Source organism: Myotis nattereri (genome assembly GCF_964212035.1).
Source record: "Myotis nattereri genome assembly, chromosome: 2".
NCBI lineage: Eukaryota > Metazoa > Chordata > Mammalia > Chiroptera > Vespertilionidae > Myotis > Myotis nattereri.
The window spans coordinates 179,775,978-179,796,757 of NC_138076.1; the positions used below are offsets into that span (position 1 = coordinate 179,775,978).

The 20,780-nt window shown below is 38.8% G+C and overlaps 1 protein-coding gene across 1 annotated transcript in view; it reads right to left on the reverse strand.

Annotated features, from left to right (window-relative positions):
* PPFIBP1 (PPFIA binding protein 1) overlaps positions 1-20,780 on the reverse strand; it is a 168,612-nt gene that overhangs the window by 31,395 nt on the left and 116,437 nt on the right. Inside the window, exons 5-12 of the mRNA XM_081082694.1 lie at positions 15,591-15,677; positions 13,794-13,907; positions 12,807-12,938; positions 7,755-7,847; positions 7,340-7,432; positions 5,671-5,785; positions 3,926-3,958; positions 2,419-2,480 (exon numbers count right to left, since the gene is read on the reverse strand). Coding sequence (XP_080938820.1) covers positions 2,419-2,480; positions 3,926-3,958; positions 5,671-5,785; positions 7,340-7,432; positions 7,755-7,847; positions 12,807-12,938; positions 13,794-13,907; positions 15,591-15,677 — 729 coding nt within the window. The remainder of the gene's footprint in view (positions 1-2,418; positions 2,481-3,925; positions 3,959-5,670; positions 5,786-7,339; positions 7,433-7,754; positions 7,848-12,806; positions 12,939-13,793; positions 13,908-15,590; positions 15,678-20,780) is intronic.

Here is a 20,780-nt window from a genome sequence, read left to right on the forward strand (position 1 = left end):
TGAAAAGTATTTTAACTTTGAGGCTTGCCCTCTCCTGCTGCTCTAAGGCCACTATATGTTGAAGCATAGGCGCTAGCTAGTCTCCTAGAAGAAGAGAGACCATTTAGAGAAGAGATATCTCAGCTGGGCCAACCTAGACCAAGACTGGTCAATCAACAGACACGTGAGTCACACCACCTTACACCATCCAGCCCTCTCCCAGACACTGGCTAACCAGAGATCAGCTAAGCCAGACCAGGCCAGAAGAACCACCTAGCTAACCCACAGAAGTATCAGAAAAATAATAAAAGTGATTTGTCACAGAGCCAAAGCGAACTAATACATTAACTATAGTTTAGTTCCCACCAACCGACAACTAATTATATATTTCTCCTAACATTGATGAGATTCACTCCCTACTAATCTATAATTCCATACAAATCCTAAAATTTCGATTTATTTTCAACTTTCTATGAGAAATCTCCTTTTAGATGTCCCATGAACACATCAAATAGAATGTATCCAAAATGAATCTCATTATCTGCCTCTAGTACTTCAGCTTCGCTTGGATGTCCTTAACTTGCGGAGGGCACCATCATTTACCCCATTGATCAAACCAGAAACTCGAAAATCCAAAGATTTTTAAATTTTTTCAACCTGCAAATTTCTCTAAAATATCTTCCCCTCCTTACCACTTCACTGTCATTGCCTTACTTCAACCTCTCCACTTCCCATCTAGCTTAATTGTTCAAGCTTTGCTCGCCCTCCCTTACTCCTGCCTCTGTTCTGATACCAGAGTTAGCTTCCAAACGGCAATTTAATTATGTCACTGCCCAACACCTACAACCTAAGGTCCCAGATCATTAGCCTAGCATACAAGGTTGCCTATTATTCACTGGAGCTCTTTTGCTAGTCTTATGCACCCTTCACCTATATCTCATGTTCCAGAACTTTCCCAGCATGCACTGGGCTGTTTCAAGCCTTGATTTTGAAACATGGTTTCACTCATGGATGCTTTGCCTAGAAGCCTTCATTTTCCTGATGAGCAACTCCTGCTATTCTTCAGAATTTGCTCAAATATGTCCTCTTTGAAGCCTTCTGAAACTACCAAGAAGTTATGTCACTCTTGGTGCAGCTATAGCAGTTTGAGCATCCTGTGAGGCCTCATTCAACATTGGGAGTTTTGTTATTGTTGCATTTTGAGGGAGAAAACTTAAAACAAAATGAATGAGTGATTTTCTTTAAAAAAAAAAAAAAAAACTCTGCGTGCAGCTTGCTAAGGACTTCTATTTTTATTCAATAGTAGGAAAGACTAGCCAAAAGAATATATATATATCTGGTTGGGTGGGTAAGACAATGAGTTTATTTCCAAGGAGTAAAGAACAAATGAAGAGAATGAAAGGCAAAGATAAATCAACAAGTAAAACAGAGTAGGCATGAACTAGAAAAAGAAACTTATGATCAATTAGAAAAAGTCCAAGAGAAAGTTTTTTGGCATGGCTTGATTTTCACTTTCTTGAAATTACTCTTTTCTTGGGAAAATGCCTCCTTGTTCTATTCATTTAGGGCAGCGGTTCTCAACCTGTGGGTCGCGACCCCTTTGGGGGTCGAACGACCCTTTCACAGGGGTCGCCTAAGACCATCCTGCATATCGGATATTCACATTACGATTCATAACAGTAGCAACATTACAGTTATGAAGTAGCAACAAAAATAATTTTATGGTTGGGTCACAACATGAGGCACTGTATTTAAAGGGCCAGAAATTTGAGAACCACTGATTTAGGGACACGAGAGGGGAGCAAGTCTGATGACAGGAGCTGGACCCAACTGCTGCTGCCTGCTGGCCAGAGGGTCAGGAAAGCCGTGAAGAAACGCATTTCTTCAGTAGAGTAACTGCATCCCTGCTCTTAGCAGGATGAAGTGGGGAGGAACAACCAGAAGAAACAAGCTTCTGAGGACATGGCATTGGGCCACCGCAGCTAAAACAGAGCCTGGGGCCATACTGATTTCATGGTGCCTGGGCCTCTCTTTTCTGGTATCTCACTACTCAGGCGAACAGAGACAATCCCCAATGTGAAAGAGGTCAGCAGTATGAAGGAGAAAAAAGGGACATGACCACGAGGCTAAAGTTGTTTGGAGTTCAAACATGAGCCCAGATTTGATAGCTCAAACATTTTCTGAATTCATGCAGGGAGGAGAGAGAGAATTCTCAGAGGAGCCAGTGCTGCTGGTCTCCATTCCTATGCTCAGCCACAGTAACAAGTGTGACCCCCTGACAGTGGACACACTTGGGCAGGAAGGGAGAAGGCTTGCCCCTCAATGTCAGTAGTGCATAGGGTGTGTTCTTTCAAACTGCAATATCTCAAGAGAATACGCAGAAGGATCAAAATGGTGCTATTACACATCTAAATAAATATTTAAATTTCATCTAGATACCTTTTCTTCATTTGCTGCCATCAGAGACTCCACAGCCTTTTTCATTTTTTGTACTTCAATATCTGAAAATATCACAACATCCAATTAGAAGTCAGTTTAGTTAATGTGTGTGACAGTAATGAGAAGCTACTGACTCTTCAGATTGAAGTGTTTTAAGGTAAAAACGTTACTGATTTGTTTTATTTGTTTGTTTTTAAAAGGGCACATTTACCATACATACTGTCTTTTAGGGAAAATCTGAAAAATGAACACCTCCTATCTCGCCTGAATAGTCACAGGGTAAGTGAGAGCTAGCCGCCCTCTCTCAAAGCAGCAACAAAATCTTCTAGAGAACACTGAAATGTCAGGGCTCACAATAAAACACAGAGTTTTCAAAGAGCAGTGGGCAAAAGCAATGAACAAAGGGCACGTGACAAAAGCGGACAAAACGATAGTCAGTTATAACCAGGACGGGGGCACAAATGATAAGAGCCTGGTGGGACGCGATATTTACACAAGTAGTCATGCTAAGCTGCAGGCTCCAAACAGAAGGATATTAAGTACTTTGCTTCATCTATAAACCTCATTTCCAAATGCTATTTGAAAACATAAAGGCCAGAGTGAGACGAACGTAATTTCACTTAAAATTTGATATTCGAATACAAAAGCATGTTACTTTAATACTAAAAAGCAAATATTCTAAAGATCAAAAGTCAACCTAGAATGAAATCACAAATTAAAAAAAATTGAAACAGAGAAAAAAAATTCAGCTAAAATTTCCACCTTTTTTGAAAACAAACAAACAAACAAAATAAACGACTAAAGGTACTTTTTAAAACAGTGATGGGTCGTTCAGTGCTGATATAACTATTTTCAATTAAGGTATATTTTATATGAATTGCCTTTCTTTTCTTTGCTTTTTTTTTTTAAAGGCAAATTCCCTTGACTTAAGAATTCAATGTCTGGAGGAGAGAGCCCCTTAAGATTTATCTTTATGCTGCCTTAAATAATCCAGGCTCCATGAAACATCCTGGGCTATTTAATGCAATTAAATAATGACGCTCTCTTTCAAAACACTAAGAGGGTGTGTTTAAAAAACCTCCTAAAGTAGATCTCAGTAAAAAAGTGGGCTACAAAACATTTGAAAGCAAAGTTCAAAACGATCTTTCAACTATGACAAACCTCAAAAACAGGTTTCATAGGAGGGTAAACATTATTTCTTTCTCTGACCCTGCATCTCCTGGACCCCAGAGAAAATGCTTTCTCACCTCCACCACTCTGGGTGCCCTGCTGTGTCCTATGGAGCAAAAGAGCTGAATCAGATAAAATCTGCTAAGGGACCTTTTACTCCTCGTTTTTATTTTTTGTTTACCCTCTATTTTGTATGCTTCAAAGAAATGGAGAGCTTATCGATGAAGCAACTTCACATTTTTGGTGAGAGAAATGTTTTAAAAACACATGCAAAGAACAGTCCAAGTATTACTTTCGGTGAATGTAAAGGCTGATGGAAATACACCAAAAACCTTACTTTTGTCTTTGAGCTTCTTTTTAAAATTTTCATCTGTGCAGGAAAACCCATTGAATTGGAAGTTAGCATACATTACAACAGTAAATAATATTTTAAAAGCACTATTATTGTCTCCTTTTACCTACAATAAAGAGACTCTAAACTCATAAAGACTGAATATTAAGCACTATTTTGTGATGTCAGGGCTGGTATTATACTACATAACGCTCTGTGTGCAGTTAAAAAGAGAATCTAATGTAATTAATCCAGAAGACCTAACGTTGAGTTACTACCTCTGTTACGTTAACTTTCTGAACCTTGACTTTCTCTCCCTGAAATTGGGTCGATGGAGTACAGCGCTCTTGACACAGTGTGTGGTGAACAGCCGGTTAATGTTGCCTTGGTCGTTTTTCACATTTCCATTCCCGCCTGATATTGGACCTCCTGAACATGACCAGTACATTGCTTCTGTCACAGTCAACTCACCACTCGAGTTCAATAACACTGAAGTGGCGTAGCTCCTGCTCCATGCGAGTCCACTGATCATGCAGTTAGATGTTATGTCAACACCATATTGCTGGGAAGTTTCTAACCATTTGCTCTCAGTCCCTATATGTCCTTGGTGGTGCACTGGTAGCAAGCAGTTCACAGACTGGCACCAGTCCTTGGACTGGACTTTGGGTAGGACTATTCTAACATACCCTCTAGCCTACAAGTCCTAGGATCCCATTGTTATCTTAAAATCCTAAAAGCGTGACCTGTTTGTGAATGTCCTTTCCGAACATACAATTCCATTTCTCTGAATGTTTGATGAATTAAGTTTCCTGATGGATAGAGAACTGTGATACCTGTGGGTATATAAAGCCAGGATATTCCAGAGGGGTATATAAAGCCAGGATATTCCAGAGTCAAGAAGACTTTACAGGTCATCTAATTCAAGCTCCTCATTGAATAGACAATAATGATACCAGTGTTCACAGGTAAAAATGTACCAAAGCTATACTAAATGAAATTTGTCCTGTTTCCAACAAATCAGAAGTTGCTTTTGCCACAGTCATCATTTGTAATAACAAAGAGAGGTTAAATTTGATCTAGTGTTGTCAGATGTTGCATGCATTTATGTTTCCAAATATAATTCAGAAAAACACATTGCATTCACAGTATTTTCTACCAAGTAGAAGCTACAGTATTAAAAATTACAGTCCACACAATATCTAGGACAAACCTCCTCAATTATGAAAACCATTTTTGGATAAATTCATGCACTTTTCCAAAAAGAAATTAGCTTATTTTTTGCTTTCTTGAAGGTTAAGAAATTTTCATTGAGTTTTCCAAAGACAGAGCCTTTTCTTTGCTTCTCTCAACAGGGCAGACAAGGTTTCTAAATGTCTTTCTGTTGTCTCAAGTTCAGTTTAGAGGAAAATATTCTTGGGACATCGTAATGGTTCCTTTTCATTCTTTTTGACACTTGTTTATTTTGCAATTTGGAAAAAACTCTCTCTTGAGGGTAATTTACAATTTGGTCATCTCAACGAAACACCCAGTAGGGTCCAGAGCTGCCCTTCTCCAGCTGCGGGCGAGGAAGCTCAGGGCTCCCTGAGCACAGGAAAGAGCCCCGGAGCATTCCCTGTGGCCCTCGGCTACATGGCTCCTGCTATTCTTTTCTTTGATGCTAAAATTACACATCAAATAACATTAGATTTTTTTTTCAGATCTTAGAGGTTTTTAACAAAAGAAGGTAACCAATATTAAATACATATTCCTACCTCGGTCAAAAATTTCTAACCCTTCTCCTTTCATCTTGCAAAACAATTTTTCTTGTAGCCGTTTCACTTCAGATTCTTTCTCTTCCAGTTGTTCTTTTAAAGATGCCAGTTCATCCTACAAATGATAATTCATTTAAAAAGAGTAGCTTATGAATAAAAGAATATTCAGAGAGTATGTTCTTAAGTCAATAATTAGTGATTTAGATGCAAAGATGCAAACTTCAGAAATCAGACAGTGGTGATGATAAACAAAAAGCAAGGCAATTATTAAAATCCAATCTATAATAATAAAAGCGTAATATGCTAATTAGACTGGACAGCCGAATGACCTTCCGGACGAAGCCGGGGCTGCGAGGACTGAGGCAAGCCACTGCAGCTGCCAGGGCCGAACCCCCTTGCATGAATTTCATGCATCGGGCCTCTAGTTTATAATAATTATGGTATACTTATTCAAGTTTCTTTGTGAACAAATTAAAAAAGAAATCTTTTAAAGTGTAAGTAGGACTAATGTAGCCCTAAGGTGGTATATGCTATGTTAAATAAAAAATCTGACCAAGCTAATAAAAAAAAAAAATAGATGCTTAGTATCGTAAAAGCAAAGTAAAATGCAAATTGGAAAATAGATATTAAGACTTGCTTGACATTTATTCAGCATTTCAAGATGGCACTTAGGTTCCCTGGACAAGGTAGACTCTAATTAGTGGGTAAAGTAGCAGGTGATGTACAACTTTAGTCAAATCTTGGGACTGAATATTTATCCTCATTACTAAGATAACAGAACAGAATCTCCTACAACAATGCAAAAAAAAAAAAAAAAAAAAAAAAAGAAAAGAAAAAAAGATTTAGAAAACGGATTTTAATTCTTCTTTTGTAAAACTACATGACTGTTAAGGATGCCATGTTCAATGTTCTACCTATTTACTAATGTTTTAGCTTTCAGTTTCCTTTTGGTAAAGAGCTTTAGAAAATTCAGTTCTGCTGGCTGTATGTAACACCGAAAAAAATCCTAGGTGATGCTTATAAATGCACCTTTATTTTTAATTTTATATTCATAAAATAATTTCATTTTCAAACATTTTATTTTCAGTCTTTTCTAAAGATATGGGTTACATTTAGTACTATGAGAAGGTGTAACTCTCCAGTGAAGCTAAGACGTATTTACTTATGGAAGGAGTGAATATCAAGCACAAGAAATTTTCAGAAGCACTGGCAAGAAGTGCCACTGGTCTTACTGTGCTTATTGTCAGCAGTAATTTCCACTCGCTGCCAGGATAGTTAACTGTCGAATACATTTACCTTCCAGAAAATCCCAAAGGAAAAAAGCAATGTCTACTATTGGTACATAACAGAATTCTTTCACAGGTGAACTTGTTAGAATTATTTTGCCAAGCCTGGATCTCAGATAGCCTAACAGAGTGAGATTTTGTTTACAAACAAACACTTCCATTTACCTGTTTATTATTTTTTACTAATTATTTCATAGGTTTCTAAAAACAAATTAAGAATCACACTGTCCCTTTAATTAGCTTTAAACATATTTTTTTAAAAAAATAGGTGGCACACGGACAAAATAAATGCACACACCACTAAAAACAACATCACAGCAAAGCAACAACACAAGCCAGAAAGCAACAAGCCATGGACCCACATTCCCCAATGTCTACCGCACCTTCAGCGACTCCCATTTTTGTTCCATCCGCTGCTTTTCATACTGCATCTGACCCACCTTGATTTTCATGCTAGAAACTTTGGCCATTAAGGACTGGTAGAGAGACAGAGGAGTAAAAGAAAACTACAGATAGAAAGAGATAAGCTAAATAACCAAGAAAACAGTATCAGTTTACACAGGAGGTTAGAGAATTAAGAGAAATGACAGGTAATATGTTCTATCAGATTAGTTAAGCCCTGGTTTTTATTCAGAATAGTGCTTAAATCAAGAAGGTCTCCAGCTCAGAGAAAAAGTTCACTTGTAAAATACCTTCTTTGTCATATACTGAGTAGAAAACATATTGCATCTATACTAATAATCATAGATAAGCAGTGGAGCCATTTGTTTAAAAATTGTTGTCATTGAGAAAACTTACTTTGGTTGATTTTAGCTTTTTTTCATACTGAAGCCTTTCACTGTCCATTTCACTGATTCTTAACCTCAAGTCATTGATCTCCTGCATCAGCCCCTGTCCAGAAAGAAATAGGGAAATACATTAGGAAAGTGGTAATACACTTCAACATACCGAAATGGCAGCTTGGGAATCTTAAATCCACAATCCCTTAGACCAGACAAATAAAAACAGTGTTCCTCCTTGAGAACTATCTTTCCATTTAAAATCCTGTTTTAAATTTCTAATTCTTTGGTCTTACAATGATGAGATCATGAAAATAAAGATTACTAATGTTTATTAAGAGGCAGCTAATACCTTACTATCATTGATCAGGTATTTCTAGACTAAAATTCACTATATAAACTTTCACTTTTAAAATAAACCAGAGAAATTTTCTTTAGTAAAACCAATTGCTTTTTAGGGTATTTCCAGGGATATGCTGGATGCTTATAAAAATATTTTTATCATTTCTTCATTAGTCTATAAAGTACAGACCGTTCATCAACCCATTTGGGAGTATGGAGTGAAATTTAAAACCTTTAAACCAAAGAGTCTCAACCTGAGGATGGATGAGGGCCCTGTCCTTTAAAAATATATTCAGTGTCATAATGGATTTTTATATTTGGAAAATAAAAAAGATAGCAATCCTAATGTTTTCATAATACAAATACAGTATAATCAGATACCTTTTCTACTGCCACCTTTATAAAAAACTTATATGCTTGTCAAATTTGGATCAATATTGTGAGAAATACTGATATACTTTTTTGTTCAGAGCCCAGAGAGTAGGACAATTAAATGAGAATGCTAAATAGCAACTCTTCCTTCCCCCCCAAAAAAAGGGCTCAAATACTCTGTGAAGGAGATTATTATTTATATATATATATATATATATATATATATATATATATATTATTGATTTTTTACAGAGAGGAAGGGAAAGAGATAGAGAGTTAGAAACATCGATGGGAGAGAAACATCGATCAGCCGCCTCCTGCACATCTCCCACTGGGGATGTGCCCGCAACCCATGTACATGCCCTTGACCGGAATCGAACCTGGGACCCCTCAGTCCGCAGGCCGACGCTCTATCCACTGAGCCAAACCGGTTTTGGCAGATTATATTTTTTTACTACAAGCCACAAAGGCCCTGCCTATAGTTAATGTATTTTTGTTCCTCTCTTTTTTCTTTTTAATATATATTTTATTGATTTTTTTTTACAGAGAGGAAGGAAGAGGGATAGAGAGCTAGAAACATCAATTAGAGAGAAACATCGATCAGCTGCCTCCTGCACACCCCCTACTGGGGATGTGCCCGCAACCAAGGTACATGCCCTTGACCGGAACCGAACCTGGGACCCTTCAGTCCACAGGCCGACGCTCTATCCACTGAGCCAAACCGGTTAGGGCATGTTCCTCTCTTTTACGAGACATTTATTCCTGAGCCACAAATTCATGGATGACAGAACAGAATTATACAAGAATGCCATACAAAAAAATAGCCCAGCCTTTGTGGCTCAGTTGGTTGAGCATCGTCCAAAGCACCAGGAGGCCACAGGTTTGATTCCTGGTCAGGGCACAGGCCTGGGTTGTGGGCTTGATCCCCAGTGGGGGTGTGCAGGAGGCAGCTGATTGGTATTTCTCTCTCACAGATGTTTCCATCTCTCTCTCCCTCTCCTTCCTCTCTCTGAAAGCAATAAAAACAAATTTTTTTAAAAAAATAGAACAATGCTATAAGAAGGAAAACTTAGTTAACGAGGAATTACTCTAAACTTTTAAGTATAGCCTCACAAAGGCTAGGAAAAAGGATGCTACAATCAAATACACTTTCCAGAAAACTCACAGGCTTTTAAACTGTTCCTGTTTTAAAGCATTTCTTGTAAAATGGGGAAAAGTATTACCTAGCATTATCATATAATAATTACTTATTAATATTATTAATACAATGTTTCAATAAAAGGGTGTCTATTTTCTCCTTTTGTGAATGAGGTCAAGAACTATTTGACATCATTTAATAACATTTTAGTTTGTGATTCCTAATCTATAAACTCAGAATTCAAGTTCAGAAAAAAGTCAGTTTCTCCCATTTATTATCTCCCATTTATCAATCATCCTTGCATAATACGAGTTCTCAGTGATATTCCCTCATCGATCTGGTCTGTTTAATATATATTTACCCACTTTTCTCATTCTGAAGAAATAGCTTTGAATTCTTGTTAGGTATTGTATGCATTTACCACTTCATTTAGAAATATCAGCAATTTGAAAAGAAGAAGAAACAATGGAAGAAAACAGAATTATAAACTGAGACCATTTTTCTATTGAAAACAAACAAACACAAAACTACCCAATTATCCTTTGTGGCAACACTGGCCATATATCTTCCCATGATAACTCAAGCTGGAAAAATCTGAAATTAGCTCCTTAATATGAAACCTTAGAACGTGATATACAAATGATTTCCAACTAATATCTTATCAGAAGTTCAGTCCTTTTTAAGAAGAAAATCCCTGTTACCTTCCCCTTTTCCCTTCTAAAGAACTCCTTTGGACTTCCACAAAAATTCAGTTTCTGACATCTGTGCTGTTACCAGAAGGGGGCACTGTGGAACGATGTTAACCATCTGTCAGCAATTCCTGTGACAGGCACATCCTCAATCTTCAAGGTTTTAAGACTTTTACCCCCAGTCTGTGGAAGTACCTGTACTTCTTTCCCACTCCAATATATTCTTAGAACTTAATCTCCAAGTAATCCAAACTTCTAAGACAAAGTTAAAGAATTTTGGATTCCTGAAACAGCCAGGGAAACATTTTATTTTTATCAAGGGAAGGGAACAGTAATAGGGAAACGAGCATACTCAATTCAGTTTTAATTTTGACGACTATTTTAATTATGTTCATATGTAACAAAGTTTATCAAACATCCCATAACCTCTGGGAATGTTCACCCTACATTTTATCAATAGTGTTAAATATTTATTGAAAATTTTCAGGGATCGAGTTTCCTGGAAGTTGATGACAGGATCACTTCGCACAGGATTGAGAATGCAGCACCGGGGAAAAAGTTTTATAAAAATGCAGATGCACTCAAGAGATGTAAGTACTGCTCTGGGGTCTTATCAAAAAATCATACAACATCTACTTCAAGTTAGTCCTGATGTTTCGTTAACATTTCGTATCCAAATTACCCAGTCACACAGGTTAAGACATCCCCTAAACGCTGTGTCTGTAACATAGGAGGCCATCTCTCGATCCCCAAACAGTGTCACTTCTTCCCCTGCAGGAGGGTTAGCTCCGTGCCATGCCACCTGCGGACTGAATTCTACTATTGTGTTATGAATGGCAGAAGGAAAACTGTTTCTTTTTTTTAAAAAAGCACAAGAGCAACGTTACAGAAATTGGGTAACATCCTAAGGTCTAAGAGCCCCAGTCTCAATCAAATGAGAAACATGCTCATACAGGTGACTGACAAAAAGCTCTACAGATAAGACATGCACCAAGTTAGGGATTTCCTTTTGTTCCTGAGGAAGTAATACGTGTGACAAGACTTCCCGTCATCGTGAGACCTGTGGCAGACATTTTGCTTTTGAAAAAGGCAATGAAGCAAACCTCATTCAATTCAAATCTATGAAGGGCTTTCATGCAGTGATTAATATATGTATAATGTAGTACCTCATAGCATGATGGCATTTAGTTGGCATGAAATAAATGTTTAAAATGAAGATGGGGGAGGGGGAAGAAGTAAATGATTTCTACTCCTCTCTCCTCCTTGGTACCCTTTTAAATAATCCAATATGACATCTCTCCATACCCCAACTGAGGAAACAAAATAGAGGAAAAAGAAGAGCTGGCCCTAGCAGAGAAGGACTTTCCACAGCCTTTAATATTTTTCAAATTAATAAATTTCAAATGGATATGCCTTCCTCCCCAACAAAGCAATAAACAAATAAATAAATTAGAAGACCAGGATTAACAATAAAATGGCACAAATGAGTATGTGTGGCCACAAAAATGGCTACTTCAAGTAGTAAAGTCTACCCTGAATTTCACAAAAGAATAGTGAACTTTACTTCATTGGAATGATTTATGTGTGGAATAGACCAAAAGTAGAAGTCCAAATTAAATAACCTCTAAAGAGCTGTGATTTTTATGATTATATAATGAAAGCATGTCTTCTATATATACTTAAAAATCTTATTATAATAATCAGTGTGCCTAAATAATAGCTAAATAAACAGTAAAATCATTCACTTAAACCCATAATTTCCACAATGAAGGAAACCAGTACAAATGGACAGAGAATGGACAAACAGAAAGATACAAGCTCCAAAAGCCTAAAGTCACAAGTACTTCTAAAGGCTAATGAAAGGATTACTATTTCATATCAAAAGTCTAAAACCAGCCCGGCCAGCGTGGTTCAGTGGCTGAGTGTTGACCTATGAACCAGGAGGTCCTAGTTCCATTCCCAGTCAGGGCACATGCCTGGGTTGCAGGCTCGATCTCCAGTGTGGGGCGTGCAGGAGGCAGCCAACCAATGATTCTCTCTCTCTCTCTCTCTCTCATCACTGATGTTTCTCTGTCTCTTTCCCTCTCCCTTCCTCTCTGAAATCAGTAACAATATGTTTTTTAAAATGTCTGAAAATAAAAACTGCCATTAGCATTTAATGATAAAAAGTCAACTTAATTAAGGATTATTCTTAAAAAAGAAGCATAGAAGGATCCACCAATGAACTCACATGCATATATGCATAACCCAAGGACACACAGGCAGTGGGTGGTGAAGGTTTGCGGGGGGGGGGGGGTGATGGGAAGGGGGGAGAGGACAATGAGAGGAAAAAGGGACATATGTAATACCTTCAACAATTAAGATTTAAAAAAGAAAAGAAACATAGATGAATGAGGGCACATGTAATTAACGGCCTCTCCCTCACACCTCCAAGGAATTTCAACTTGCTCTAGGAATATATGTGTGTGATATATACATATATACACATATGTATGTATATGTATGTAAAGAGAGAGAGGGTGCCGCTTACCTCTGTGTCTCTGAACCTATCTTCATAATCCAATCTGTCTTTCTCGACAGCCGTCAGTTTTAACTTCAAGTTAGATATCTCAGCCATCAGATCCAACTTCTGAGTTTCCAAGGATGTCCTACTCAGAAGCTCCTATTAGAATTTAAGAGATACATTCAAAAGTTGTTTCATTACAAACAGCCACATGTAGACGTGTCTCACTTATGCCTGCAAAGCAGTAACTGTCAAATAGAGGATTTGATGATTAATTACTAAATAGATACATTGAGCAGCACTAAACACGTCTGCTTATTGGGGAGATATATTACGTAGATACACACATGTATAAACCTTATATATAGTATGAAGCCTGATAACACTGATGATGATGATGATGTTATGTGTGCCATGTGCTAGGCACTGTTCTGACATGTACTTAGTGGTCTGAGCCTCAAAACAACCTTATGAGGTAGAAAGGCATAAGGATAATGCATGATGAGGAACTCAACAGATGAGCAAGCTGAGGAACAGAGAGGTTAAAAGTTTGCCAAAAGTCACACAGCATGGAAATGGCAGAGCAGGGACTCAAAACTAAGCAGCCTTGCTCCAGTGTGTATTCTATCCATTATATTATAGGTCCTCTCATATATGAGCATCATGTATGTCTGTGTACAAATTTTTTCTAATAAAGGTCATATGTGGTATTTATCTTTTTTCTTAATCACATAAATATGCTCTTGGTTGGGAGTTAGGAAACCATATGAAAGCATAAAGAAGATAATTAAAATTACCTGTAATTCTAGTAATATTTTATTTCAGATTCTAGTTACATGAGCACATTTTTAATGTGTGTATGTATTTTGAGAGCCTGCTACCCTAGGTTTTTACTTAAAATATGCCAGTGTAAGTGAACTACGAAATGTACTGCTCCATCAGAGCAAACACAACAATGGAACACCTCAAACAATTCAGCAGGAAAATCCCGCTGGGGGCCAGCTTCGTACGCACCTGCTGCAGCATTTCCTCCGTGGCGTTCAACTTCTCTCTGTGCTCTTCCAGACAAAACTCCAAATCTCGAATCTTCTCTCCCTGCGCCTCCACCTGGTCTGTCAACACACTTACCTGTATTTAGAGCAAAACGTCTCAATGGATTAGGAAGAATTTGGGTCCCACTGCAAACTTTATTTCTCTAAATAGAACAAAAACTGGAATGCTGTCACCACTCATTTGGATGTAAAGCGGGGGTGGGGGAGGGGGGACCCGAGAATTAATAACAGCAGCCCTTCACACTCCTCTATATGTGGTGCTGGTTGACATGAGGACTCCTATTCAATACTTAAGAAAGGTCGGGCTCACTGGGGGTGTACAATGCTTTATAGGTTCAAACCATTTCAACCATTTACGAGGGAGCACACACACAGATTAGCATTTAGGGGTGTTGGGGTGAGCTGAGGATAGGAGGTAGTATTAGAGATTAAGTGAGAAAATGGAGTTAACTTTTAGAGGAGAGTTATCAAGGACTATTCAAGTTTGATACTTCAGGAGGAATAAAGAAAATAAACCAGAGAATTCAAATTCCATGAGATCTTTCATGATCACATTATCCACACACGTCTTCAAAGCCGGGATGAACTCTCAGGCCCCTGGGGAGCCACCGGGTTCGTCCTTCATCCTCGGTGCTTACTGCACACTCACCGTGTCCCCCCACTGAGCACCAACCTAGTAAACACACTGGGCTAGTAAAAGTATCTGTCAGCTATTTAAAACAACATGGATGGACTTAGAGGGTATTATACCAAGCGAGGTAAGTCAGAGAAAGACAAAATACAATTTGATTTCACTTATACGTAGAATCTATAAAAACAAAACAGGAACAAACTCATAGGTACAGAGAACAAACTCATAGTTGCCAGAGGGGAGAAAGGTTAAGGGGATGAGTGAAAAGGTGAATACAATTTTTCGTTATAAAACAGATAAATCACGGACTGCAAATGTACAGCATAGGGAATATAGTCAGTAATACAGTAATAACACTGTATGGTAACAGATGGTTACTAGACATCGTAGTGATCACTTTATAAGTGTATAAATATTGAATCATTACGTTGTACACCTGACACTAATATAATATTGTATGTCAACTATACTTTAATTATATATATATATATATATATATATGTATGTATATATATATATATATATATATATATATATATATATAAAACAAGGGAAAAAAATAACATTCTGAACAAGAAAACTCAAATTTAGCCTACAAATAGGACTTCACCACTCACTTTGTTTGGCCCATGGTATCATTTTTTTAAACTGAAATATTAAATATATATTTAATTAAACATTAAATATATTTAATTAAATATTAAATATATATAAATATATACTCAGAGGTACTTATTCAGATTCATGAGTCTATGTTATGTATATACAGTATATATGTGTGGGTGCGTGTATATATATATATATATATATATATATATATATATATATATAGTACCAAACCAGAATTTCTGGTATATATTAAAAAATCAGATCAGATGACTGTGCTGGTCATCAGACTGGCCCTGGAAGGGTGTGTTGGATTAAGGGCTGCTCATGCTAGACAGGGTATGCACACCCTGGTTCTACCACAGTCCTCACCGCTCCCTGCTGAGCACAGATGGCCTGCAGCATTTACCAGTAGGTCTCTTAGCAATCTGGCTCCTGTAAGCGCCTGAATGTGCCATCCCAGTTTTAAATGTCTTTGTAAATATGTCATGAGGAACGAACAGCATTTAAAAAATCACTTGCCTGAAGGACGAGGGATTCTTTATCATTTTCCAACCGCGCTAGCCTTTCTTGGTACACATCTCCGTTCCCGGGTAGGTGTCCATTTGTCTGAAAAGGAAGTAACTAGGGTGAGTCTGGCCCTCTTTACGTTTGAACCGCTGTGGGTAAATAAAAAATTTGCATCTGTCTTTAATTCAAGGCACCTGAACTGAGTTTAGCACAGCTGTGATTGACGGCCATGAACAGAAAATACAAGAATAAAACTTGGTTCATTTACCTCAAAATAGGTAAGGTAGGCACGTTAGGCATGTTTTTACCAAACCACACAACTTCTCATCAAGCAGAAAATAATGATCTAAAAGGAACAGTGGCTAAAAGGAACATTCACTGTCAAGTGGGGCACACCTGGGGCACACGAAGCTTTGCAAGTGTGTGGTCGGGCATCAAACTCTATTTCCCCCAAATGCTCAATGCCATAATTCTGAGTGGAGATAGTGGGAGTGGCCTGGGACTCCCCCCTAAGTCCCAAATGCAGGACTGCACATGCCTCCCCTTAAATGGGAGACAACAGGGGTAACTTACAGGCTTCTTCCTGCTACTCAAGTCTCCAAATCACAGGGCAAACCTCTCCTTCCTCTTTGAAGCCTTTCTCTCTCCCCCAAAACTTAAACTCTCAGTATGCAAGACACCACCACACCCTCTCCCCCCACCACACCTCCCCGCCCCCGTCCCCAGCAGCCCTCACCAGCCGAGCTCACTGGAGATTTAGCATTTATTTTCCTTCCTGAATTCCCTAACTTCTCATGAGCTTGCTTGTTCACATAACGCTATGCAAGCTCCAGGGCAGAGCCTATACAAGGCATCATGTTGTAACCTCCATAGCACCTGGCCCAAGGCCAGCGGTTCTCAACCTGTGGGTCGCGACCCCCTTGGCGGTCGAACGACCCTTTCACAGGGGTCGCCTAAGACCATCCTGCATATCAGATATTTACGTTATGATTCATAACAGCAGCAACATTACAGGTATGATGTAGCAACGGAAATAATTTTATGGTTGGGTTACAACATGAGGAACTGTATTTAAAGGGCCAGAAGGTGGAGAACCACTGGCTTAGACCACTGTTCACTCTTTTTTCTCCCAGCAAACCCCTCCCCGCCACTTTTTAAAAAAATATATTTTTATTGATTTCAGAGAGGAAGAGAGAGGGAGAGAGAGATAGAAACTGATTGGCTGCCTCCTGCATGCCCCACACCAGGGACAGAGCCCACAACCCAGGCCTGTGCCCTTGGCCGGAATCAAACCTGGGACCCTTCAGTCTGTAGGCTGACACTCTATCCGCTGAGCCAAACAGGCTAGGGCCCTCCCTGTCACTTGTTATCAGACTTGGGCATATTCCTGCATGGTCTACATGCTGAAGTATGGATTGGGAGAGCAAGTGAGGGTTTTTTCCTCAGTCATCTTACAGATGCAAGGCTTTATGGAAACACATGAAAAGGCTGACAGAGAGCAGACAACATAAAAACGTCATTTTGAAACATAGTCGTGTATGTGCTATGTCCTTTGTTATCTCACTTACACAGTTCACAGCCATATAATATGTAATCCCAATAGAATGTCCTGGTTCCTCTTTCAAATACAACAGAAATAAAAGCCAGTGGAGTCCAAAATGGTTAGACGAAGCCATCCAGAATTCAATCAAAACAGCAAATAACGACTTCCAAGTTACAACCAGAGTAGATATAAACTGTACCTCCTTACCACCCAGCTCCTATCTGATGTGACATCCATTATTTTTCCAGAATTAACTGGTAGTCATGCAGTTTCCAGTATAAATTCTGGGAATAACCCAAGTTATAGGTTGAAAAAAACACACAACACAAAAAGGCGCTTTAACAAAAAAGAAAAGTTTAGGATATTTCTTCTAAAAACTATGCACACTGGATATACTTCCCCTGAGGCCACACACAAAAAATCAGAAACGAATTTAGTAAGTGTGCGATGTATATTTAGAATGAATAAAATGTTTAATTTAACATCAGCTGCTTGGTCACATACCTGCACCATCACCTCAGCATAATTCTGTTCATGTTGTAAACTGAAGTGCCCAGAATTAAGTGACAAGTATTACGAGGAGCCTGATGGAGTGGCCTGGACGACTTCCATCCCTGGGGACTACCATGAAGTGAAATTTATGGAGCTTCCTGAAGACAGCTTTTTGGAAAAAAGCCAGGATGCATAATGCATGTTTTCCATCTAAGCAAGTGCTGAGATGGGCCCGCCACAGCTTTAAATCCCTCGTTTTAATTAAGGATATTAACATGCACCTGTTTTTTGATTCCCACACAGGCAACGTTTTATCAATAAATACATTTAATTAAGGAGGGAAAAAAGCTTTCTGCTCAGGGAGGGTACAAAGCAAAGGTCGTCTTTCTTCTGCCTGAAGAAAATTACAGCAAGATTACAAGTATTTCATAGCAAGTTCTAGAAGTGTTTTATGAAGCTACTGCATATGATATGGAAATAGAAAATGTTCCAAAACCAGTCCTACAGAATTATCCTAAGAGAACAACAAATACTAAAAATTGGCTCACAATGAGAATGCTCACGTTTCTCAACACTGTATTAATATTTACAAGCGCTCATAATGCCCAGGAGGATATTAGTTTAAAAAAAACAAAAACATGAAAAGTTAGCCTGGCTGGTGTGGCTCAGTGGTTGAGTGTCGACCTATGAACCAGGAGGTCAGGGCCCATATCCCAGTTGCAGACTCAGTCCCTGGTAGGGAGCGTGCAGGAGGCAGCTGGTTAGCTGATCAATGGTTCTCTTTCATCACTGATGTTTCTATCTTTCTCTCCCTTTCCCTTCCTTTCTGAAATCAATAAAAATATATTTTAAAAAAAACAAAAAACACACACACACGAAAAGTCACTAGAGGAACATTAAGCCAAAGTTAAGAGCTACCACTGGACTAGCTACATACTTTTAAAACACTGTGTTGACTTAAGTAGGTCAAGGTCTCTCCTAGTCACACCCTTATCTATATTTCTCCCAATTTTGTTACCTTTGCCTTAAAAACGTTAGAGAGAGATAAGTTCCCATAGGCAAATACCCTGCTGCCTCTGTTCTTTTTCCAACTCCTGTGCTCCACCTACCAGACCACTCAAAACCTCCGCGAACACAGAATGCTCTCTCACACACTGACTGTCTCCCTTCTGCATGGACCGTACTTCCCACCCTTTCTTCCTCTTTCCTCCTCCGTTATGGTCCACCTCCGCTGGGGCTCGCTGTGTGATGTCTTCCTCGCATTACGTGCTCACTCACGTGCCAGTTACAGCATCAGGATGCATCTCCATTTCAGCAGGCGTCACACGGAATGGACTAGGCTAGAGCTGGCTACATGTGTGTCTCTCTGCCAGCACACTTTTTTTTTTTTTAAGTGCTTAAGAGTTTAACAACCCAGGCCAATGTTCTAAATGGTTTACATAGATGATCTCTTCTCATCCTCATAACCCTATTAGGTACACAGATTTCACAATGTAGTGGTCTGACTCCAAATCCTACACTCTGAAGTATGCAGTACTGTAAGATAGAGGTTTTATCTAGTTTTTACATCAACACTGTGTTTTATTATGAATATATTCTTTCATTCCATTTGCTATCTTTTAAAGTTTTTATTTTTTTTATTTTTCAATTACAGTTTACGTTCAGTATTATTCTGTATTAATTGCAGATGTACAGCATACTGGTTAGAAAGTCATGTACTTGACACCAATACACTCTTGATTTCATGATTCTAGTTTTTAAAATTCAGTATCAAGAGAGGAAAAGGAAGGCTCAGTCCACTAAAGCTCCTTTAATTAAACATTATCTCTAGCTACCAAAAGGAGTATCTAACACAGGGTCTCTCGTGTCCTAATCAGTATTAGATCTCCACCACTGCATGCAATCATTTATGGCCTGCTCTCCGCTAAACACTGTACTAGGAGGGAAGATTGAGATAAGATTTGAATTCCTCAAGCATGAATATCGCCATCATATTTCATTTGTGACCAACCCGATAAATCATCTCATGCTCTGCTGTCCAGAGTCAGAGGACAGGACACCAACGGTGGAAATCAAGCCCCAGGCAGAGACCCTGCTCTGCCCCCGTCCTCTCCCGGAGAGCAGTGAGGCTCTACCCTGGTGCTGTAAATCATCGCCTCAGGGCAACAACGCTGCCTTCCGGGCCAGTGGAGCATCCCTTCCAAGTGCGAGGGTCCCTGTGTACTGCAACACCTCCGACTGGGTCAGTCTTGCATACAGCCCGCTTATTTTCCCCTCCTACATTTCTCATGCAGTTCAAAAGAGGAAATAACATGGCAGGGCAATAAGGACTCTTCATTTCCCCCACTTATACTCTACGTATCTCACGGGTTATGATGCCTGGTCTGACGTTCTTACCATCAGCATTTTCACTCGCTCTGTTGAAAACTGTATTTTTGCAGTTTCTGCAGATTTTGAGATTGCCTCATAACTAAAACTGCCAAATACCCAGACACTTTGGGGATTTCTTGACCTGATCCAGGTCAGGAAACTCTGAGCTTCATTTATTGAAAAAAGGCACTAGGGCAACTCATCATGTTAGACCTAAAGTAAGCAAAAACCACTTGCTTGGCTCAAACAAACATGTTTTCCTATTTGCCCTCTTGGACTTGGAGTTTGCTAAAGCATTGTTAAATATTTGTGTTAAACTTTTAAATCATAAAATATACCTATTCATTCCTAGAAGGCTAAAGCTATAGGCACCCTATTAACACAAATTCATTCTTGTAGATTTACGATCCCTTCACTATAACAGGCAGCTAGTGTTACTATTTTCTTTTTTCTTATCCAGCTTCTGATCCTAAAAACCATTAAATGGGCCTGCATCCTACAGTAAACCAGGGGATCTCTCTGGCCCAGGCAAAATAATAAGAACAACTATAAATACCCAGTTGCATTAATAAGAACATTATAGTATCAGCCTTAAGTAATGGACTGTCAAGTTGGTCATCATTAAATCTTAATTATGTAACGAGTGTTAGTAATTTTTTCTAAATTATTATGGAAACTTCTTCACAGTCTGACAAATGCCTGTACTGTTTTGTCAAAAAAGTGAACTATGGCTCAGCCAGCATGGCTCAAAGGTTGAGCACTGACCTATGAACCAGGAGGTCACGGCTGGATCCCCA